This window comes from Lemur catta, chromosome 3, assembly GCF_020740605.2.
Source record: "Lemur catta isolate mLemCat1 chromosome 3, mLemCat1.pri, whole genome shotgun sequence".
Taxonomy (NCBI): domain Eukaryota; kingdom Metazoa; phylum Chordata; class Mammalia; order Primates; family Lemuridae; genus Lemur; species Lemur catta.
This window is the reverse complement of record NC_059130.1, coordinates 53,294,037-53,316,671: the sequence shown is the minus strand read 5'-3', so window position 1 is coordinate 53,316,671 and position 22,635 is coordinate 53,294,037. Positions and strand designations below refer to the sequence as shown.

At 36.1% G+C, this 22,635-nt stretch overlaps 1 protein-coding gene across 4 annotated transcripts in view; it reads right to left on the bottom strand.

Annotated features, from left to right (window-relative positions):
- The window catches only part of EVI5 (ecotropic viral integration site 5), a 177,460-nt gene that overhangs the window by 132,248 nt on the left and 22,577 nt on the right, over window positions 1–22,635 (bottom strand). For 3 of the 4 annotated variants that reach the window (XM_045547527.1, XM_045547528.1, XM_045547530.1), the window contains exons 2-5: window positions 20,776–21,005; window positions 4,292–4,481; window positions 3,435–3,659; window positions 2,540–2,614 (exon numbers count right to left, since the gene is read on the bottom strand). In XM_045547527.1, the coding sequence (XP_045403483.1) occupies window positions 2,540–2,614; window positions 3,435–3,659; window positions 4,292–4,481; window positions 20,776–20,924 (639 nt within the window). In that variant the 5' untranslated portion in view covers window positions 20,925–21,005. Of the gene's footprint in view, window positions 1–2,539; window positions 2,615–3,434; window positions 3,660–4,291; window positions 4,482–20,775; window positions 21,006–22,377; window positions 22,406–22,635 lie in introns of those variants that run through there. The other variant, XM_045547531.1, reaches the window with a different exon arrangement.

The following is a 22,635-nucleotide window of genomic DNA, read 5'->3' as shown; positions in this document are numbered from 1 at the left end:
CATACCTTATAACCTCTGAGATGAACTGCCTCAGTTTGCCTAATTTATTAATTCAACCAACAAATACTGACTTATAGCCAGATTCTTTTCTCTCTTTAGGTATATACTAGCGAACAAAATAAACACAATCTCTACTCTCAAGGAGCTGGAACTTTCTAGTGGGGGGAGATAGACAATACATGGAATAAATCAACTAATATATACGTCAGATGGTCATGAGTGCTCTAGAAGTAAAATAAAGTAGGGTAATAGGGAATTCTGGGGGGATACACTGCTATTTATGTAGGTCAGGGAAGGTCCCTTGATAAGGTAACATTTGAGCAGAATCCTGAAGAAAGTAAGGGAGCATCTGAGGAAAGAACAGTTCTGAAAGACAGAAGAATACAAAGGTCCTAAGATGGAATCATGTTTAGCATGCTCAAGGAACAGCAAACAGGGAACTGCTAAATTAGAAGTAATGTTATGAGTGAAGGTTAGGTTACAGAGAAGAAATAACAGGGAACCAAAAATATAGGGCTTTAGAGGCCATTGTAAGGATTTTGACTTTTACCTTAAGTGAAATGGGAAGCTTTCCAAGGATTCTGAGCAAAAGTGATATAATATGGCATAAGTGTTAAAAGAATTTGTAAAGTGTACGTTCATATTATCTGAAGTTGGGGTTTAAAGGTACCAATTTCACATTTTATGTGTAAATGACTAGGAAATTATAGCAAATAAGATAATGAATATGAAAGTTCTGTAAAGAGCTACAAAGATAGTCAGAATATTTAGGGAAATAATATCCAAATTGTTAAGCCATTTTTCTCAAAATAATAAAATTTGCTAATTCTCATTCACTCACACTTTAACAGTGTATTTCAAAAGAGAACACTCCAAAGGATCTCCAGGTATACTTCTCACTGAACAATGTTGCTAATAACAACACATTTTTACCGGCCTTGACACAGTCATGGACAGGAGCCAAGAGTCTCTTGGCAAAACCTGCACTTCCTCCTTCCTCCCAACACACATAGCCACAGTTTTGCCTTGGAGACCATCCCTATTAATCCTATCAAGCCCTACAGCCTCACTGATTTATGACACTCACTACAAGAAGCCCAAGATCCCAAACTCTCATCTTATTGTTCTATTGTTCCCCTAATCCGGCCCCATTGCCAATCTTCTCTAAATCTTCCCACAGCACTTTCTGGAATCCATATCCTGCCATCAACAAGATATTCTACTTATACCCTCAATCTCTTTCACAGATGTTCCTAAATCTGGCTCTCTGCTAAGACTATTTCAACACTGACACCTGGGTCTCCCCACAGGGTAGTTGTTTTCCCTCCCAAAGCACTGGAAGAAAGAGGCCAGGGGCTGTTAGCAAGATATATGTCCTTAGGCAATTTCATCACTGTGCAAATACCATAGAGTGTACTTACCCAGACCTAGATGGTGTAGCCCACTACACCTAGGCTATATGGTATAGCCTATTGCTCCTAGACTACAAACCTGTACAGCACGTTACTAATGACAACTATTTGTGTATTTAAACATGTCTAAACATAGAAAAGGTAAAAATATGGTATTATAATCTTATGGGCCCACTGTTATACATATGGTCCATTGTTGACCAAAATGTCATTATGTAGTACATGATTATAATTTCCCCTTTTTGTCTCACAAGAATTTCTTCTCTTCTGGACATATCAAAACAAGTTTCATTGCCTCTCCTCTTTTTAATAGCATTGATATGGGAACTGGGGGAGGGCTTCTTTTTAAATGGTGATATTTAAAAAAATAGGTTGGGATAATTTGACAAACCCTTAGCTCCACAACAAATAAAATTTCTGTATAAATTTCCAAAGATGTACAATATAAATAAGATTTTCATAGCAACACTTTAATCACATATATCCTCCTTGGCTAAAAAAAGGTTACTACTCATTAAATGTTGACAAATAAGATCTAAAAATACGGTAGTTACAGGTTTCAGTAGACTATTATGGTACAAATGTATATATCAAGAAGTTGAAATTTCATTTGGTGGCAAGATATTATTGTATGTTGTTACTGCAATACTTTTAATCTTTTTTTTTTTTTTTTTGAGACAGAGTCTCACTCTGTTGCCCAGGTTAAAGTGCAGTGGCGTCATCACAGCTCACTGTAATGGCAAACTTCTGGGCTCAAGCAATACTCCTGCCTCAGCCTCCCGAGTAGCTGGGCATACAGCACCATCATGCCAGGCAAATTTTTCTATTTTTTAAATAGACAGGGTCTCACTATGTTGCTGAAACTGATCTCAAACTCCTAGTCTCAAGCAATCCTCCCACCTTAGCCTCCCAAAGAAAGTGCTAGGACTACAGTTGTGAGCCACCATGCACCATGCCCAGCCCACACTTTCAATCTTTTAAAGGGCAAACTAAATATTCCTATTCAAATTATGCCTGTGGAAAAATACTCAATCTCCACTTACACTGAATAAAAACAAAGATGATTTTTAAATTCTCTAACTTTAATAAAAAACTTAATTGAACAGTTAATACTTGCACTAACTTACCTGCATAAGCAACAATCCAACTATAAAAGCACTTCCTTGACAGTAACCGACCTCACGATCCACTAAAGAATATGCCTAAAAAGTAAAAAATGTTGTTCAAAATACTTCAACATGGTAAATTATAGCTTCCTTCTCCAAAAGCCAAAAATTGGTGAGACACGTAGATTAAAAGACCATTTATTTTTTAGAAAAGCTCTTGCTTGCTTGTTAGACATTATCCTATAAATATTTAAAAGGCAAATGTTTTATTACATAAAATTTTCTTTTAACAATTTCCAATTAGAAATTGGCAGCTCCTGAGGATAAAAAAATTGAGGAATTTGTACTTAGGAAGATAGTAGGGATTAAAAATCAAATAAAATTTATAACTAATAGAGATAAAACTAGAGTAGAGTTAAGGCAAAGATTGGCAAAACTGAAATGACTTAACAAGAAATCAGTATTTCACAGAGGTACCTAGAAGAAAAGAAATTAGGGGAAGAAAAAATTACAGTAGTACACCTTTCAAGGGTTAATCACTCTTAACAACACTGGCCATAGCAAGCAGAAAAATTTGCTAAGTGTATGAATGCAGCCACGATAGGAGAAACCCACATTCTAGGTTTTGAACCTCACAGATGGTAAATTATCCATTTTTATAGAGGATCTCTCTATGGTATATGATTTATCGGTCATTTCATTTCTATCGACTAATGCTGAATAATGTGATAAATTTTCTAACAAGTTCTCCAACTACACAGTAATGTAGCATCAGAATTAAGGCAAAAATTATGCTAAAATCAATTTTATTGTCAAAGCAACTGATTATTGTGATAGGAGTTCATAGTGAAAAATGTATAATTTCAACCTTCTGAGAATTCATTTTGTTTCAGAAAAATGAATAAATAAAACTTACCTTCATTACATTAAATAAAACTTCCTGTCCAAGGCTATCTTTTTCCTTAAAAAAATTGTGTTCAGGATAAGTTCTAGCAATGTCCCTTCGGATCAATTTTTCACAAGGTGAGGTCATTTTCAGGAGTTCTGAATACTGATCTTTAATTGGCATACTTTGTGCACTGCATAAAAGTTGCCAAACTATTGCTCTAAAGTGGTGGGGTATTCCTTTACGAACAAGTTCCTAAAAATAAAAATAAAATATTAAAAATGAATTATTAAAGTCTCCTACCTTGCAAGCCAAAGATTTATTGGGGATCAGAATGAAGTGGAAGACTTTATCAAATTTATAATGCATGAAGTTAGTTTTATAAGATTAGGGAACCATTTAACCAAGGCTAAGATTTGGCCCTTGGCTGTACCTTGTACTGGTTGGGGATTTACAATGCCATAGATAAATTCTGGTTATTTTACTCAGAATGTGGCCACCAAAGGTATTAAATACTTGAAAACCTACAGAGGGCTATGAATGATGACACAATACCTATTATGTTTCAAAGGGCTTTTGAAGGCAAAAAAGTAAAATACTGATAATTCAAGAATGTAGGATGTCATAACTTCATTTCTGCATCTATAGAATGAGAGAATTTAATTTCTAAAATAATTTTCAGCTATATAGTTCTACATTATCGCAACCTCTATAACAACTGATAACACAAATCAAAACTTTTGTGGACACAAATAAATGAAAACATATAAAGCAGACTATTATATAGCTTGGAAATTACCAGAATTGGGGTTTTTCTAATCCTCTATTAATGGATGCCTGATGCCTTTTGAGATAAGAGGAAAAACTTCAATAAAGAACACAAATACCTTAACTTGCTTTTCCTTCTTTTTACGTACATCTTCCCATTCGTTAACAATTCTTCCCCAAAGAATCCAGGAATCTTCCTCAAGGTGGCTGAGGTTGCTAGAGGCTGATGAACTTGATACGAGAGAGGAGCCACTGTTTCTTCTTGACCCATTTACAGATCTTAAAGACTTACTATCCGTCTCTAACAATCTAAAACACAATTAGAAACTGCTCAAGATCTCATTTCACAGTGACACTAGATAAGGTAGTGATTATACTTAGACCTTTACTACTGCAATTTAACCATTATTGTAAAATATAGTTTTAATAACATACATAATTTCAATAATATTGGGTTGGCATCAATAAAATAACTGCTGTATTTTTTCACCTATGCATAGCATTCAAAACAGCAAATTATGTTAAACATTTTAGTGCTACTAGCCCCATTATAATTTCCCTTTATTGCCACTAAAAATTCAAATTAGGGAAAATCTGATGAGAAAAGTGGTTGGGCAAGCTCCAGGAAAAAAGAATCTATACTCGAAAGAGGGACAACAAATTCTCATGTTTACTACATATCCATGGCTTAAAAAGTAAGGCAGAGTCACAGAAATTAACCAAATCCCTTCTCTTTTTTCATTTTGCTTTGTGAATACATAACTAATTTGTTCAAACAAAAAGTGTTTTATTTGGCCCATACGGTATTTGTATAAAAAACTGAGCTATGCTCAGAGTGCAGTGGTGTTTACGACTAATTGATCACAACCAAGTACAGATTCCTTTGTTCCTTCTCCACTCCCATTGCTTAACTAGCTTTTTTTAAAAGAAAAAAAAAGACAAAACTGAGCTAAGTTAGCCGGGCATGATGGCACATGCCTGTAGTCCCAGCTGCTCCAGAAGCTGAGGCAGGAGGATCACCTGAGCTGAGTTTGAGGTTGCAGTGAGCTATGATCATGACAGTACACTCTAGCCCAGGCAACAAAGTGAGACCCTGTCTAAAAAAAAAAAAAAAAAAAACTGAGCTATTACTAATATTAAAATGGGAAGATTTCATGTATTTGCTTATATATTAATACATGTATACTTTATAATTCTATATTTGCTTAAAAAATAAAAAGATATAGCAAAAGTAGGCCCATATTCCTGCATAAGAAGAACAGAGTATAACTGAGGAAGAGCTTCTTCCTTTAAATGAGGAAGGACTTTAATCTGCTCAATCTCCATAATCCCTACTGTCTCCCCAAAACTCAGGCCAACTAACAGCTGCTATTTATCATTGTGCTTGCACTGTTAACCTGGGACCTCTTCACTCTTAAGCTCCCTATTGAATCTTACAACCCTGTTTTAGGCCTCTTCCTTATCTGTAAAAAGATGGGTTAAGATAATTTCAAAGATCCAATTCATGATCCATCACAATATTAAATCCTTTATTTCTTTCATATATGCATAGGCTATAAAAGGAGGTTGGAAAGTGTGCCTCTATCACTATCAAGATGTCATTCAAATAATAAGGGTCCTAAATGATCCGTTTGTATAGTATTTAACATAGCTACTACTAACTTCCAATAACTCCTTCAGAAAAAGTCATCTACTTTAGGGTACAACAAATGTTCTCAATATGAATTTATGAAATATAAAAACTGAGAAAGAAAAGAAGCATTTGGATCAAATCCTATTGAGCAGATTACAGAACCACCCTGTCAGAGCCAGATTTATGCCCTTCTCATTTTTATATCCCTTAGGACCGTGCAGCTCAGTGCAAACTATATTAACTATTTATTGAACAGAAATAAAATCATTAAGTTCCATATTTTAAAAAGCCTTCCAAATTCCATGTAATATTCAATAACACAATAGTATAAACTGAACAAACAAATTCTATTCCTATTTAGGGAAAATTTAATATATTTTCATGATATAATATTTAAATAAAATTTCCGAAATATTGCTAGAAACAAAAAATTTATCAGCCAAATTAAGCACAATTGCTACAATTTTTATTTTAAAAAATTAATGATGGGCCAGGCGCAGTGGCTCACGCCTGTAATCCTAGCACTCTGGGAGACCGAGGCAGGTGGATCGCTCGAGGTCAGGAGTTCAAGATCAGCCTCAGCAAGACCGAGACCCCATCTCTACTGAAAATAGAAAGAAATTATCTGGCCAACTAAAAATATATATAGAAAAAAATTAGCCGGGCATGGTGGCGCATGCCTGTAGTCCCAGCTACCCGGGAGGCTGAAGCAGTAGGATCGCTTAAGCCCAGGAGTTTGAGGTTGCTGTGAGCTAGACTGACGCCACGGCACTCACTCTAGCCCGGGCAACAGAGCGAGACTCTGTCTCAAAAAAAAAAAAAAAAATTAATGATGATGTTTTTGTTTTTTTGTTTTTTGTTTTTGAGACAGAGTCTCGCTCTGTTGCCCGGGTTAGAGTGAGTGCCGTGGCGTCAGTCTAGCTCACAGCAACCTCAAACTCCTGGGCTTAAGCGATCCTACTGCCTCAGCCTCCCGGGTAGCTGGGACTACAGGCAGGCGCCACCATGCCCGGCTAATTTTTTCTATATATATTTTTAGTTGTCCAGATAATTTATTTCTATTTTTTTTTTTTTTTTTTTTAGTACAGATGGGGTCTCGCTCAGGCTGGTCTCAAACTCCTAACCTCGAGCAATCCACCCGCCTCGGCCTCCCAGAGGGCTAGGATTTATAGGCGTGAGCCACCACGCCCGGCCATGATAATGTTTTACTTTAAATATTTTTATATATATTATCTCAGTACGTCCATAATATATCTTATGGAAAAAGTACTTTATCTATAAGTAATTTTCTATATGATTCTAAATACTACAAATTCTAAATGGAATAGAGAAACAGACTTTACTGAAATAACCTGAACCTAAATTCTTCTCTTCACTTACTAAATGCTTGCTATATGCTATAACAATTAAACTACATCACTACCATCAATAGAGAGACATGTAGTTCAAAGAAAATGATATTTCCTAACTTAAACCAAAGTGTGAGGTATAATGGAAGTACAGACAAAGAAGTGCCTAAACAGAAGGCTTTTAGAGAGTCAGAAAGATCTTAGATAGCTGAGTTGCAACTTTTGGGATAAATGAGAATGCCAAGTGAATTTATGGCATTAGTGGGTTAGAGAAGATTAAGCAGTTCACATCACAGAACCCCGAAACAGCCTATCCAATTATACAAAGCTGTGAGAAACACAAATAAAATATTTAAGATATCATGTTATTTAAAGATACTATCCCTGCCTTATCTCACATCATATATACAAATGACTCAAGGCCAGGTGCAGTGGCTCACAGCTGTGATCCTAGCACTCTGGGAGGTTGAGGTAGGAGGATTCTTGAGCTCAAGAATTCAAAACCAGCCTGAGCAAGAGTGAGACCCCATCTCTACAAAAAAATACAAAAATTAGCCAGACATGGTGGCCCGCACCTGTAGTCCCAGCTACTTTGGAGGCTGAGGCAGGAGGATCACTTGAGCCCAGGAGTTTGAAGTTGCAGTGAGCTACGATGATGCCACTGCACTCTAGCTGGGGCAACAGAGTGAGACTCTCTGTCTCCTAAAAAAACAAAGCTGTGCTCTTCAAAAGATACCATTGTAAAAAATCAAAAGGCAAGCCAGAACAGAGATTAAGAAAAAAATAGTCTCAATACATATATCTTGCAAAAGATTAGGATACAGAATATAAGAACTCTTAAAATCAATAATTAAGAGGCCCAACATCACACTTTTAAAAATCAGTAAAAGACTCACCCTGACATTTTCCAAAACAAGATAATCAAATGGCCAATAAGTACTTGAAAAACGTTCAGCATCTTTAGTCACCAGGTAAATGTAAGTTAAAACCATACTACACACAAATTAGAATGGCTACAATGAACATACCAAATGTCAGCTAGGATGGGAGCAATTATAACTCATATCAATATAAGAAGTGTAAAAGAGTACAATCACTTTCAAGGCTATTTGATAATTCCTTACAAAGTTAAAATACATTTCCACATGTCCCAACAAGTGAAATGAAAACATATGCCCCAAAACGACTTGTAGTTGAAAGTTCATAGAAACTTTATTCATAATAGCCCAAAACCAGAAACAACCCAATGTCCAGAAAAATAAATGATCAAATTATGGCATGTGCATTCACTGCAAGACTACTCAGCAATAAAAAGAAACAAACTGCTGATACATGCATCAACCTGGATGAATCTTATAGACATTAGGCTGAATGAAAGTCACGTGTAAGAGAGTATGCACTAATGACTCTATTTATATGAACTTTAAGAATAAGCATAATATAGAAGTAAATCCTCATGACTTTGAGTTAGGTAAAGCCTTCTTAAATATGACCAAAACCACAAGTGACAAAAGAAAAAGTTAGGCCGGGCACGGTGGCTCACGCCTATAATCCTAGCACTTGGGAGGACGAGGTGGGCGGATCGTTTGAGCTCAGGAGTTCGAAACCAGCCTGAGCAAGAGCGAGACCCCGTCTCTACTAAAAAATATAAAGAAATTAGCTGGATAACTAAAAATACAGGAAAAAAAAAAATTAGCCAGGCATGGTGGTGCATGCCTGTAGTCCAAGCTATTCGGGAGGCTGAGGCAGAAGGATCCCTTGAGCCCAGGAGTTGTAGGTTGCTGTGAGCTAGGCTGATGCCACGGCACTCTAGCCAGGGTGACAGAACGGGACTCTGCCTCAAAAAAAAAAAAAAAAGAAAAAGAAAAAAGAAAAAGTTAGATACGTTGGAATTCACCAAAATTTAAAAGATTTTCTATTTCAGTGGCTACCATCAAGAAGGTGAAAAGATAATTCACAGAATGGGTAAAAATATTTACAAATCATAAAGGAATTGCATCAAGAATATATAAAAAATTCTTACAATCAACAATAAAGAGACAGGCCAGGTACAATGGCTCATGCCTGTAATCCTAGCACTTTGGGAGCCTGAGGCAAGAGGATCACTTGAAGCCAAGAGCTCAAGACCAGCCTAGGCAATAACAAGAACCGTTTCTACAAAAAATTTTAAAACTCAGCCAGGTGTGGTGGCACACACCTGTAGGCCAAGCGACTCGGGAGGTTGAGGCAGTAGGATTGCTTGAGCACAGGAGTTTGAGGTTGCAATGAACTATGATGACACCACTGCACTCTAGCCCAGGCAACAAGAGCAAGATCCTGTCTCCAATCAATCAATCAATAAATAAATACACAAACAACTCAATTTAAAAAGAGACAAAAGATCTGAATAGACATTTCTCCAAAGAAGATATACAATGGTCAAAAAGCACTTGAGAAGATGTTCAAAATCACTAATCATCACAGAAATGCAAATCAAAACCACAATGAGACACTACTTCACAACCACTAAGATGGCTACAATCAAGAAGACAAATAACAAGTGTTTTTGAGAATATAGAGACAATGGAACAGTCTTACACTGCTGGTGGGAATGTAAAATGGTTCAACCTCTTCAGAAAACAGCTGGGCAGTTTCTCAGATGGGTAAATACAGAATTACGGTATGATCCAGCAATTCCACTCTTAGATATATGTCCAAGAGAAATGAAAACTTATGTCCATCAAAAACTATACACAAATGTTCACAGTAGCATTATTCATGATAGCCAAAAAACGGAACAATTCAAATGTCCATCAACTGATGAATGGATAATAAACTTTGGTATATCCATATAATGAAATATTATACAGCTGTGAAAAAGAATAAAGTTCTGATACATGCTACAATATGAATGAACCTTGAAAACATTATGCTAAATTAAAGAAGCCAGTCCAAAGGGACACACATTCTATGATTACATTTATATGACATATCTAAAATACAGAAAGTAGATTAGTTTCTGCATTTTAGATACAGGGGTAAGGGTAGCCACGGGTTGATGGGAAGTGGCTGCTAACGGGTATGCAGTTTCTTTTCAGGGTGATAAAAATCTTCTAAAATTGACTGTAGTGACAATTGTATAGTTCTGTGAATACAATAAAATCTAAACTGTACACTTTAAATGGGTGAACTGTGTGGTATATGAATATCTCAATAAAGCTGTTATATAAAAAAGAAAAGGCAAAATATGTATCTATAGTTATAAAAACCAGAAGAGAAGTTTTGGCAGGTGGGGCTACTAGACAAGACACAAAGGAATTTTCTGGGATGACAGGAATTTTCTAAGATGATAGAGATTTTCTAAATCTTAATAGGCATGCGGGTTATACAAAGGTATATACATTTGTCAAAACTCAAACTATACACTTAAGAACTACACACTTTTCTGACTGAAAATTATTCATCAATTTTATAAAGATTTATAAAAAATGTTTCTGTTTAATGGCAGTAGGGACAGTGAGAATAAGGCAAGGAGAAACTACTGCCTTTTTTTATCATAAGCCCTTCATAACTTTTAAAAACCATGACTATTACTTTGCAAAAGATTATTTTTGGCATATTTCATAAAGGAAGGTATAAACATTATTTCATTTTTCCCTTTTCTTGGTCATTTCAGTAAATTTTAGAATTCTCTAAAGAAAAGCTTCAGAATATTTATAATGAACAAGTCCTTCTGAGAGAATCTGAACATTTTGCAGAAGAAATAATACTTAAATTGATACTATCAAGTCTCTCTAGAGTCAAGCGAACTATCTACAGTCATGGCATGCAGGAAAAGAAGTTACATATTCTTTAAGAATATATGGGGACCTTTATAGAATATGTAGCTAGAATCAAGTATTTTTATTTCCTATTGTTAAATGTAGTGATAAAACTACTCAAGAAGGCTTCTAAACAGGTTTCCACACAGTTTCAGCATAATCAAGATATTCTGCATGGCAATGGAGAGGCACTCAGACTGAAAAGTCAACAATTTCCAAAGACTTGAGCCTGGAAACTTGGAACATAGTAATACAATATTACTCATAGGTCTGTAGGCTACTGAAAAGTCTATCCAAAACTTATTCACTCACTTTCCTCCCAGATCACATAGGCTCACTGCCTTACATGGATTTATTGCAAAGAAGGGGAAACTACTCATGCCACCTCCCCACTCAGTCATAATTTCCTTCTGACTAATAAAAGAAATCCATCAGATTAAGGGACAAGAATACTGGCCCAGCAGGAATACTGCACATTATAACCAAAGGCATTCTCCATAGGTTTATGTGGCCTCCTGGCCATTTCTTATCTGCCACTGCCATACAATAATTCACATGTAGTTTTAGAATCACTGTGGTTCATGGCTACAATCATAGCACTTTGGGAAGCCAAGGTGGGAGGACTGCTTGAGGCCAGGAGTTCAAGACCAGCCTGAGTAAGAGCAAGACCCTATCTCTACAAAAAATAGACAAATTAGCCAGGTGTGGTGGCATGTGCCTGTAGACCCAGCTACTCAGGAGGCTGAAGCAGGAGGATCGCTTGAGCCCAGGAGTTTGAGGTTGCAGTGAGCTATGATGATGCCACTGCACTCTAGCCCAGGTGACAGAGGGAGACCATGTCTCAAAAAATAATAATAATAATTCCCAGGCTCAGATTTGTTCATTCTCCCAGAATGCTGCCAGACTAAGACATCAGAGGTTGTATTTCTATTAACCGAGGAATATGGTATTCTCAGTCTCCTAAATGGGCAACTCTTAAGTTTCTCTTAGAGTTGCTCCAAATCTAAGGGAAGCTGTTCAAAATGGCTACAATCACACAAGAGCTGAGATGCAGGTGCTGAAGCCAAGTAATCAGTTGTACTTCAAATACTATAAAAGATGAAGAAAGTCTAGAATTGGCTGCTTCCAGAAGCTTTCTCCTTACTTGGTAGGGAGAAAACATTTCCAGTTCCCTAATGGGTAGGACTGAGAAATGAGTTGAGAACAAGAAAATATTCCAACGTGGAGAGTAGTCCAGGTCTTATCTTTGACAGATGATCTTCACCATACCTTTGCTTCAAAGAAACAAACTTTCTCCTCTTTCTTTCTTAGCTAGGGACCACCTAGGTAAGGAAAATGGCAGACTGCATGCTTCATGATGGACATATGAGAAAAAACAGTAGTTTATGTATGGCAGCATGCATGTGACAAACATCAAAGAAAAAGCCTCTATGTCTACAATACTACTACTAAAAAATACAAAGGAAGAGAGGAAAAAGAATGAGTTCTCTTTTGGGTATTTGGAGTTTGAAGGACTTAGGGAACATCCATGTTGATAATAAGCACAGCAGTTGAAAGACAAGTTTGAAGTTCATAAGGGAAATGAAGACTACAAACAGAAATTTGGAAATTTTTTGCAAACAGCTGATATTAAACTTTTTGAATATCTTATTGTACTCAGCATAATGTTTTCCTATGGATACCATAAATTAGAGAGCAGGACACAACAGCAATCGGTCAACATGCAAGTTGGTAACTTGTAAACTATTAAGATAATTTATAAGGAGCTAAGGAAAGATCTAAGGAAGCTAAGGAAGAAAAAAATGCTATATGAGAAAAACACCTGGAAAGCTAAATGCACTAACATTTAGAAGCAAAAAGCCTTATTACAGAGGGAGCCACTTTTTAAACATGTGTGAACAAGATTCAAAAATCTCTTGTAATATTATGCCAAAGAAACAGGATATGAATGTGCTGGGAGAAAGACAGCAACTTGCCAGCTAAGAGAAAGGAAAATGAGTAACAACAAACGTGTTTTAACAAAATACCTTAGACTAGGTAATTTATAAACAACAGAAATTTATTGCTCACAGTTCTGGAGGCTGGGAAGTCCAAGATAAAGGCATCTGCCGATTTGGTATCTGGTGAGGGCCTGTTCCTCACTGCGGATGGCTTCTGTGTGCCCTCACATGGCAGGAAGGGCAAAAGGTCTCCCTCAAGCCACTTTTATAAAAGCATTAATCCCATTCATGACAGTGAAGCCTCCCAAAGGTCCTACCTCTTAATACCATCACATCTGAGATTAGATGTCAACACATGAATTTTGGAGGGAAACAAACATTCAGACCATAGCAAAACCACATGCTGGCATCAGAGAGGAGTCACACCCTTTCCTATCAAAAACATCAAGCACAAATTCATACCTCAGAGCAACAGAAAAACTATAAAAAGGGAGAAAATAAAGAGAATACACAAGGATACAGTACCAGTCTGATGTTAGGGGGAAAAAGAGAGAAAACACAAGGAATTGGCACAGAAAACAACTCAGAGACAACACAGAAGAGAGGTACCTAATGACAGGGATCTCTCCAATTTTGAAAAACAGGGAGTCTTCTTTTGCTTTGTTTGAGATGAAGGCTTAGAGAAGGCTTACAGGCTTCTCCCAAATGTTTTGATCAGAAACTAACAAGTTTAGAGATTACTTTATATAGACATTCCAAACAAGCCTAGCAGACGTAACTTCTTAGACTTCTTAATTTTATTTTATTTCATTTTTTTGAGACAAGGTCTTGCTCCGTCACCCATGCTACAGTGCAGCAGCCTTGAATGCCTGGGATCAAGCGATCCTACCACCTCAGCTTCCTGAGGAAATGGGACTACAGGTGCACACCACTACGCCCAGCTAATTTTTAAAAATTTTTTGTAAAGACAAGGTCTCACTATTGCCCAGGCTGGTCTCAAACTCCTGGCCTCAAATGTTCCTCCCACCTTGGCCTCCCAAAGTGCTACGACTATGGGCATGAGCCACCACACCCGGACTGACTTCTTTTTTTTAAAAGAGACTATCTGAAGCTAAGCTAGCTGCCACAGAAAGGTTGGTATAAGAAGTTCTTTTAATTATGTTATCAAATTCTTTAGGAAATCAGACAACTGATAAAAAATTTAAAATAATCCTTAAGGAAAACAAAAAGAATAAAGAGTTCAAACGAGGATCTAAGAGCCTTTGCTATGATTAAAAATACATGACTCTTTAATATAAAGACTTGAAAATATCTTTTTTGCTTGGAAGTTTTTCACTTCCTTAGTGTTGCTGGATGTTTTATGGAGAGTTTCCTTAGGAAAACTGAGGTAACGCTGTGGTGGTAAAATTATAAATGTAAGGCCGGGCGTGGTGGCTCACGCCTGTAATCCTAGCACTCTGGGAGGCCGAGGCGGGTGGATTGCTCGAGGTCAGGAGTTCGAGACCAGCCTCAGCAAGAGCGAGACCCCGTATATACTAAAAATAGAAAGAAATTATCTGGCCAACTAAAATATATATATATAGAAAAAAACTAGCCGGGCGTGGTGGCGCATGCCTGTAGTCCCAGCTACTCAGGAGGCTGAGGCAGTAGGATCGCTTAAGCCCAGGAGTTTGAGGTTGCTGTGAGCTAGGCTGATGCCATGGCACTCACTCTAGCCCGGGCAACACAGTGAGACTCTGTCTCAAAAAAAAAAAAAAAAAAAAAAAAAATTTAAATGTAAGATCAACATCAGACCATCTAAATCAGCCTGTCTAACAGAAATATAAAGCAAACCACCCAAGTAATTTTAAATGTTCTAATAGCTACATTTAAACACTTTTTTTAAAAGGTGAAACTGATTTTAAGATTTTACCAAATATAGTTGAAATGTCATTTTAACATGTAATCAAAAATTTTTTAATTAATGAGATGTACTTTTTTCCCAAATCAAGTCTTCAAAGTCTGGTATATATTTTACTCATATAGCATATCTCAAGTCAACCAGCCAGATTTCACATGTTCATAGCCATATATGGCTAGTGGCTACCACGTTAGACAATGCAGATCTAGAAGGTGGTAAAATAAAAAGATATATAAATTAACATTTCAAAGATTCCTGTTTACTATATTTTTTAAAAATCATAAAATACATTTACTAGTTTAAAAGAACACTTTCCATTTCTTCATTATCATATCTCGGCCCCAAAAATATGCTAAAAAGCAAAAAATGATTCCAAGTAACAGAATATAAAGGGAAACAAATATGGTTGCAATGCCAAACTTTTAAGCCACGCAAATAATGCTTGCTCAAACTTTAAATTAGCAACTTTTCCCTCCTTAATTAAAATTCATTGCTATTACACTTGAACTTACCTCCACATATTCATCTCTGACAAAGCCTTTGTATTTTTAAAATGAAAAAAAAAGCATATTTAACACACAAGGGGAAAAACTGTCCTAGTTCAAACTTTAAAGCTATCAATTATTAACTTTCATCAAACAGATCTTTGATATTACATTAAACCATTTCTTCACATCTTTCTGGGACTGCCACATGCTTTTATTTTTTAAAAGTAATAAGCTATAGTAAAACTATGAAAAAAGAGTTTCTTTATAGAATTTGATATTTTTATGTTTCTTAAATTTTGGTTTTCTAAAATATTGCTGTTTTTATACTTTCTGAATCAAAGAGAGTTAAACACAACCAGAGACTCACCTACATTTGGGGAAGGGAAGAATAAATCCTAAATGAAAGCATCTACTCTGTTACACTACAAGTAGTAGTTGTTTCTTATAATTTTTACTTTAGATATGTAATTTACACATCTATATTACAAACCACAGAAATAGAGAGATTTTAAATTATTATTCTTACAATTTTTTTCCAGACTTGATAAGTTGGTGAGGTGGTAGGGCAGAACAGGAGGAAGAGAGCTAGATCTTAGTGTTTGTCATTTTATTTTATTTTTTATTGAAGTCAGAAAGATGTGTTTTTCCATCAGGATTGTTCTCCTAAGGAAAAACAAGATGTCATTACATTCACCCATTCTCTATACATAAAGCCTTCCCATGGATTCTGGATTTTAATGATTTAAAAAAAAATGCATACATGCCTCAAAATTTGAATACAAAAAAGTTCAAATTTTTTAGTACTTCCACACAAGAACAAAGGGTGACTTAACCTTCTGCTCCCTTTATTTCTTCAGATCCTAGTCAAAATCTCTTTTAGACCGGGAGCGGTGGCTCACGCCGGAGGCTGAGGCGGGAGGATTGTTTGAGCTCAGGAGTTCGAAACCAGCCTGAGCAAGAGCGAGACCCTGTCTCTACTAAAAATAGAAAGAAGTTAGCTGGACAACTAAAAATATATAGAAAATAGTAGCCGGGCATAGTGGTGCATGCCTGTAATCCCAGCTACTTGGGAGGCTGAGGCAGAAGGATCATTTGAGCCCAGCAGTTTGAGGTTGCCGTGAGCTAGGCTGATGCCACGGCACTGCATTCTAGCCTGGGCAACAGAGCGAGACTCTGTCTCCAAAAAAAAAAAAGTCTCTTTTATGAACATCTTTAAACAAATCTAGTTATTATCTAATTGTTAACATCTATATCAAGCACATTTGGTATTCTGGGGTAAATTGTGACTTGCTTGGGAATAAGTTTATCTATACCCGCCACCTCACCTACAACAATTTTTAATGTACTGTTTTGTATATTTTAGTTGTACAGTAATTGTTAATTACAACCATAAAAAAAAAAATTCAACCTTGGTCACTTAGAAACTCAGTCCCAAAACTTATCTTTACTGTAAACTATTTCATCCATGTATGAACTAATTCAAAATTTACAAATCCTTTATACCCTTTAGCACAATCTAGGTGCTAAAGTGCTTTACTTTGCTAGTCCTGCCCGAACTTCATATCCCCCCAATTTTTCCATCTAATATCTCCTTTTGCTCTATTTAATGGTCCCTGTCATTTTCTTTTCTCTAAGAACCTATCTGCTCATAACAGCCTTCACATACAACCTAACACTCCACTTTGTTCAAACTCCTCTTCCAATTTCATCTTATCCAAGAAATTTTACCAATCTACATATCATGTTAAAAAGTCTTCCCAAAACTTCTAACAAAAAGTTTTGCTCAAATCTTTCAAATGTAGTAAGAAAAGGGGTAAACAGTTAAAACAAAAACACACATATACATATTAAACCCTCATAAAGTTATCATCATGGGCACACTCATTTTTTTTTATTTCAGCATATTGTGGGGGTACAAAAGTTTAGGTTATGTATATTGCCCTTGCCCCCCCACCTTCCTGAGTCAGAGCTTCAAACATGTCCATCCTCTAGATAGTGAGCATCACACTCATTATGTATGTATACACACATCCCCTCCCCCACCCACATCTGCCCGACACCCAATTGATGTTAATCCTAAATGCGATCTTAGGTGATGATCAGTGAAACCAATTTGATGGTGGGTACATGTGGTGCTTATTTTTCCATTCTTGGGATACTTCACTTAGTAGAATGGGTTCCAGCTCTATCCAGGAAAATACAAAAGGTGCTATATCACCACTGTTTCTTACAACTGAGTAGTACTCCATGGTATACATACACTCAGCTTTCTACCTTATCCATCAAGTGCTGGGAGCCAAAGAAAACCCTTTAAAAGGACATTCTAGGAAATGATCATCAGAAAGGGGCACTTTCTATCACCAGATTTGCATGAGCTGATATTAGCTCCTCTTTTATGTGGCTCAATTAGCCCAGACTCAAAACCCCTAGTTCCTAAATCCTGTTTCCCATGAATTTATTTTATGCCTCTGGTTTTTGTCTCTATGTCAACAGGAAGGCACCAAGTCTGAGGACAAAAATGTCAACAATTACCTCAGCAGCAAAATTTTGTAAAAGCTAAGCAGAGGTAACATTCAGAATATATTTATATATGGTATTAACTCCTAAATCTAATTGTCAAATAATATAAACCAATTTTTCTAATTTTATGCAGACTTCTTCCCCATGCCAAGGAAATATAAAACTTTATTAAAAAAAATTATTTCATTCTTGCCATGATGGAGTAATAGAGACTAGATTTATCCTCTTACCTGATAAAACCAAAAAAGATTGGACAAAATATAGGAAATTATATGAAAACAATGGTTTTCAAGACTTTGGATAATAGACAACAATGGAGAACAATTCCTGAGACTCAGGAAATACGTGAGGTAGACTCTACGATTGCCATCTTGCCCACCTTGTGAGAGTTTCCAGGCCTTGGCACAGGTAGGGAAAATTCAGAGCCTGGTATACTCCCTAGATTAAGGAGATGGAACTGAGGGTCCCTGCAAGTCAGACAAGCCACATTTCAGGTACTCAACTGCAGTTAGACCGAGGTGGCTAGAGTTCACAGTTCAGAGTACCAGAGAGGAAAGAACTACACAGAGATTGTCAGAGATTAGCAGAGGATCACATCAAGTATTCAACTGGGAACTGATCAGTACATTCCTGTACTCAAGGCCAAAGAAAGATTAGATGTAACCTTGGCCAACAATCAAACAGGGCCAGGAATAATAGTACCACCAGCCAGACTGGAAAACCTACTGTTTCAAGGTACATTGGGTAGAGTACACAAAAAGGTCTTGTCTCAATAGCGAGGAATGATAGTCTTAGGCTGTGTGCTACTCTAGAGCAAACTCTTTCCTAATTTAACTGCATACCAGAATAAAACTCAAGAATATTTACAGGAAAATAGGCAAACACAGCAAGGTAAAATTCACAATGTCAGGCATCCAATCAAAAATTATTAGGCATGCAAAGAAACAGAAAGACATAACCAATAATGGGAGAAAAAAAAATCAATCAATCAAAAGCAAACCAGTATTGACTCAAATGTTAGAATTACCAGACAAGGCCATTAACAGTTATTTATTATAGGATGGATGCGGCGGCTCATGCCTGTAATCCTGGCACTCTGGGAGGCCAAGGCAGAAGGACTGCTTGAGGTCAGGAGTTCAAAACCAGTCTGAGAAAGAGCAACACCCAGTCTCTATAAAAACAGAAAAATTAGCCAAGTGTGCACTCCTGTAGTCTCAGCTACCCAGGAGTCTGAGGCAGGAAGATCCCTTGAATCCAGGAGTGTGAGGTTACAATGAGCTATGATGACACCACTGCACTCTACCTGGGGGGACAGAGCGAGACTCTGTCTCAAAAAAAAAAAAAAAAAGTTATTATAACTGTATTCTACATGTTTGATAGTTTAACAGACATACAAAATACACTCAGCTCCAACGTCTAAAGATAAATCTACAATGTGAGAGATGAAAAACAACGGATGGGAATAAGAGCAAATTACAAAAGGCAGAAGACAGTATTAGTGCATTTGAATACATAGCAACTTTCCAAAAAATAAACAAAGCATCAATGACCTGTGGAACAACTTCAAGTAGCCTAGTATGTGTGTAATTAGAGTCTCTGAAGAAGAGAGAGACACGGACAAAACAAATGTGAAGAAAAAACTGGCCAAAAAATTCCAAATTTGAAAAAACTCTAAATCTACAAGAAGTTTAACAAACCACAGCTGAAAGAAACACAAAAAAAACTACGATAAGACACGAAGCAAATTGCTTAAAAATAGTGATAAAGCAGGGGAAAAAAGACATGATATACAAAGAATGATAACAAATTTCTCATTGAAAACAATGCAAGAGAGAAAGCAACAAAACATCATTAAAATACTGGGGTTTATAACACATATGAAAGTAAAATGTATGACAAAACTAGCACAAAGAACTTAAGAAATGCAAGTGTACTATTCTAAGGTTCTTATGCTACACATGAAGTGGTATGATGTCCCTCAAAGCCAAGATCATGTAAGTTAAAGATCTTAACTATGAATCTTAACACAGCCACTAAAATAAGAGAGTTATAGCTTATAAATCAAGAGGAGATATAACAGAATCATAAAAATATTCAATAAAGTCAAAAGAAGGCAGAAAAATTAAAGGAAACAACAGTAGAAAATAACAGACTTAAATAAACTACATTAATATAAAATTCTAGAAAATGCAAATTAATCTATAGTACCAGCTTGGGGACAGACAGGGGAATAATGGAAATGTTCATTTTCTTCATTTTGGTGACAATTTCATAAGTGTATACATGGGTCACAAATTATCAAATTGTATGTTTTAAGTATATGTAGTTTATGATGGTAAGTATACATCAAAGGGGCTGTTAAAAAGTTATTTTTGTTATTACCCTTAAAGCCAGTAGCATTACACACCCTGACAGAACACAAAAAGGTGCTCTTCAGTATGTTTTTTGGCAGATGATGCCCTAAAGAGCTCCCAACAATAACATAGCGAAGAGGCACACAGGTCCATAGTTTGCCTTCCTGAAGCAGAGTAGACGACTATTCTATTTCATGCCCATTATGAGAAAAGGATATTTTGCCTTCCATGGATAAATTTATGAAAAGATTTTTCACTCTAAAACCACAAATCAGACATCTATACTGGATTGTATTATCTTATGCTTTAACCAAGGGAACTATTTAAAGAGTTTAAAATAAAGGTGGTAGTTTTATTTGCTTTAAAAAATTGATAAAATTCAAGAAAGATTTAGGGAATTTGCTATATTAAGAAAACAAATCTCTAAAACTCTTTGAGCTGGAAGAAAATTTTAGTCTGTTTTAAGACTAACCTCCCCCCAAACAGACTTGAATACTTTTGTTAAGTAATTTTGACAAAGAGCCAAAAACCAGAAAATAAACATTCTTAATATGAGTAAATATGAATGGTGGAGTTTGTATCATAATTAGAGAAAGGAATGCCAAGCAACTTCACTCACCTATTTTGTTCCTCCAGTTTAGCCAGGAGTTCTAAGTCATCTGGACTCAACTGTGATGGGGAAGATGGTGAAAGAGCTGGTGTTGACAGTGTGGTAGATGAGGACGTGGTATGTAATGAAGCAGATGGACTTGCCACCTGACTGGCCATCTGACTGACTGTATGCGATACTGTGTTCTTCACCCATGAGAGAGTAGAACTCAGCTTTTCTGCAACCTTGTCTGTCGCCACCTAAGGACAAAAATAAAAGTTGCATATATTTTAGTTTTACTGCACTCATTACCAAAAACTTGATAAGCCTATTAAATTCTACTTAATAACCACCATCAGAATATTCTCTTTGAGGTGATAAAGGTAAAACCTGTTTTAGCAACCATTATCCTAACATCCAGCTTCTGAAACCTATTTCAGTTCTGTAGCTGAACAAATCAGAACAGTGTTTTCCAAACTACACACTGAAACCCATCAGGACGTGATAAGATCATTTTATTAGTAACACCAGAATGCTTTAAAAGTTAAAAAGAGCAGAAAATGTTATCTAATAAAATTTTTTGTGTCAGTTACATATATGTTAAAAATGTATACTACATGTATGTATATGTATAGGTGTATTAAGTCAGGATGTAAAATGTATTCTTCACTGGCATTCCAGTCATTTGAAAGTCAAGGAATTAAAACATGCCCATTAGGTGATCAGGATAAGGAAATCAACAAAATCAACAAAAACTGGGTTTGTTCAGCATAAATGATATGTAATAGACCCTTGATCATCTGTCTTCAAAACCCTATAGCATTGTTATAGAAGAGGGACTAGCTCTAGAGGAACAAAACTATAATAAAAGTTTGAGTTAACAGAGTGAGAGAGTTTCAAGGTAGAAATTTCAAACAGCTATTCAGAAATCGAATGGGATGCCTAGAAAGAGTAGTTCATTCTCTATCAATAGCTACATTAAAGCAGCAATTATAAGAGCCAAATGTGAAGAGTTAGTTAAGGATGAGTTAATAAGGTGGGAAACCAGGACAGGAAAAGCCTTCAAGATTCCTTTCTTCTCTAAGATTCAATAAATTATACATACATCCACATATTTCTCATAAACCATTCCAACCTCCTAAGCAGATACGTATACAATAAATTCAGCTGAAAGAGAAAATATATACAAATAATATCCAAATAGGCATTATCACTTCAGTAATGTAAAACAATGTGAACAGTAATTGTATCTGAATACCTATGCAAAGCTAAATATTCTTAATGATATGTTTAAAAAATAAGGTATGACAGGGCTTTTAGTTTTTAAAAATTACCATTAAAAGAGCTTGTTGACTGTGAAGTGCCTAGACATATAAAGGCTACAAACTATGAAGTGTTTTTATGTGCTCTGAGATCTTAAATTTTATTCAACAGGTAAATGGCTAAAGCATTTTAAATTACTTTCTGAATCAACAAATTCTGAGCCAACCTTGGTTTACATATAGCAATTCATAATCATACACACACATACACATTAAAACACCAACACATACACACAAATAAAAATCCCACCCAGACTTCTGGTAGCAGGTACTACTCTTCTCACAGGTTACCCAAGGCTTTCCTCCTCACCTCAACATATATATGACTCTTTCTCTGTCCCCACTTCCTCCACCTCAACTTAGCAGGAAAATTCAACGTAAGAAGAGGATAAAATGGAAAAGAAATTCCAAGGACATGGTTAAGCCAGCCACTCAACATGAGGATGGAGCTTCTAAGAAGACAAAGATTCAATTTCAAGTGCTAATTAGGGGCAAGAGTTTTATTAATCTGAGGATATCTCTCATTTTCTTTTCATTTTCTGTAATATTCCCCTATTAGAACTTACTT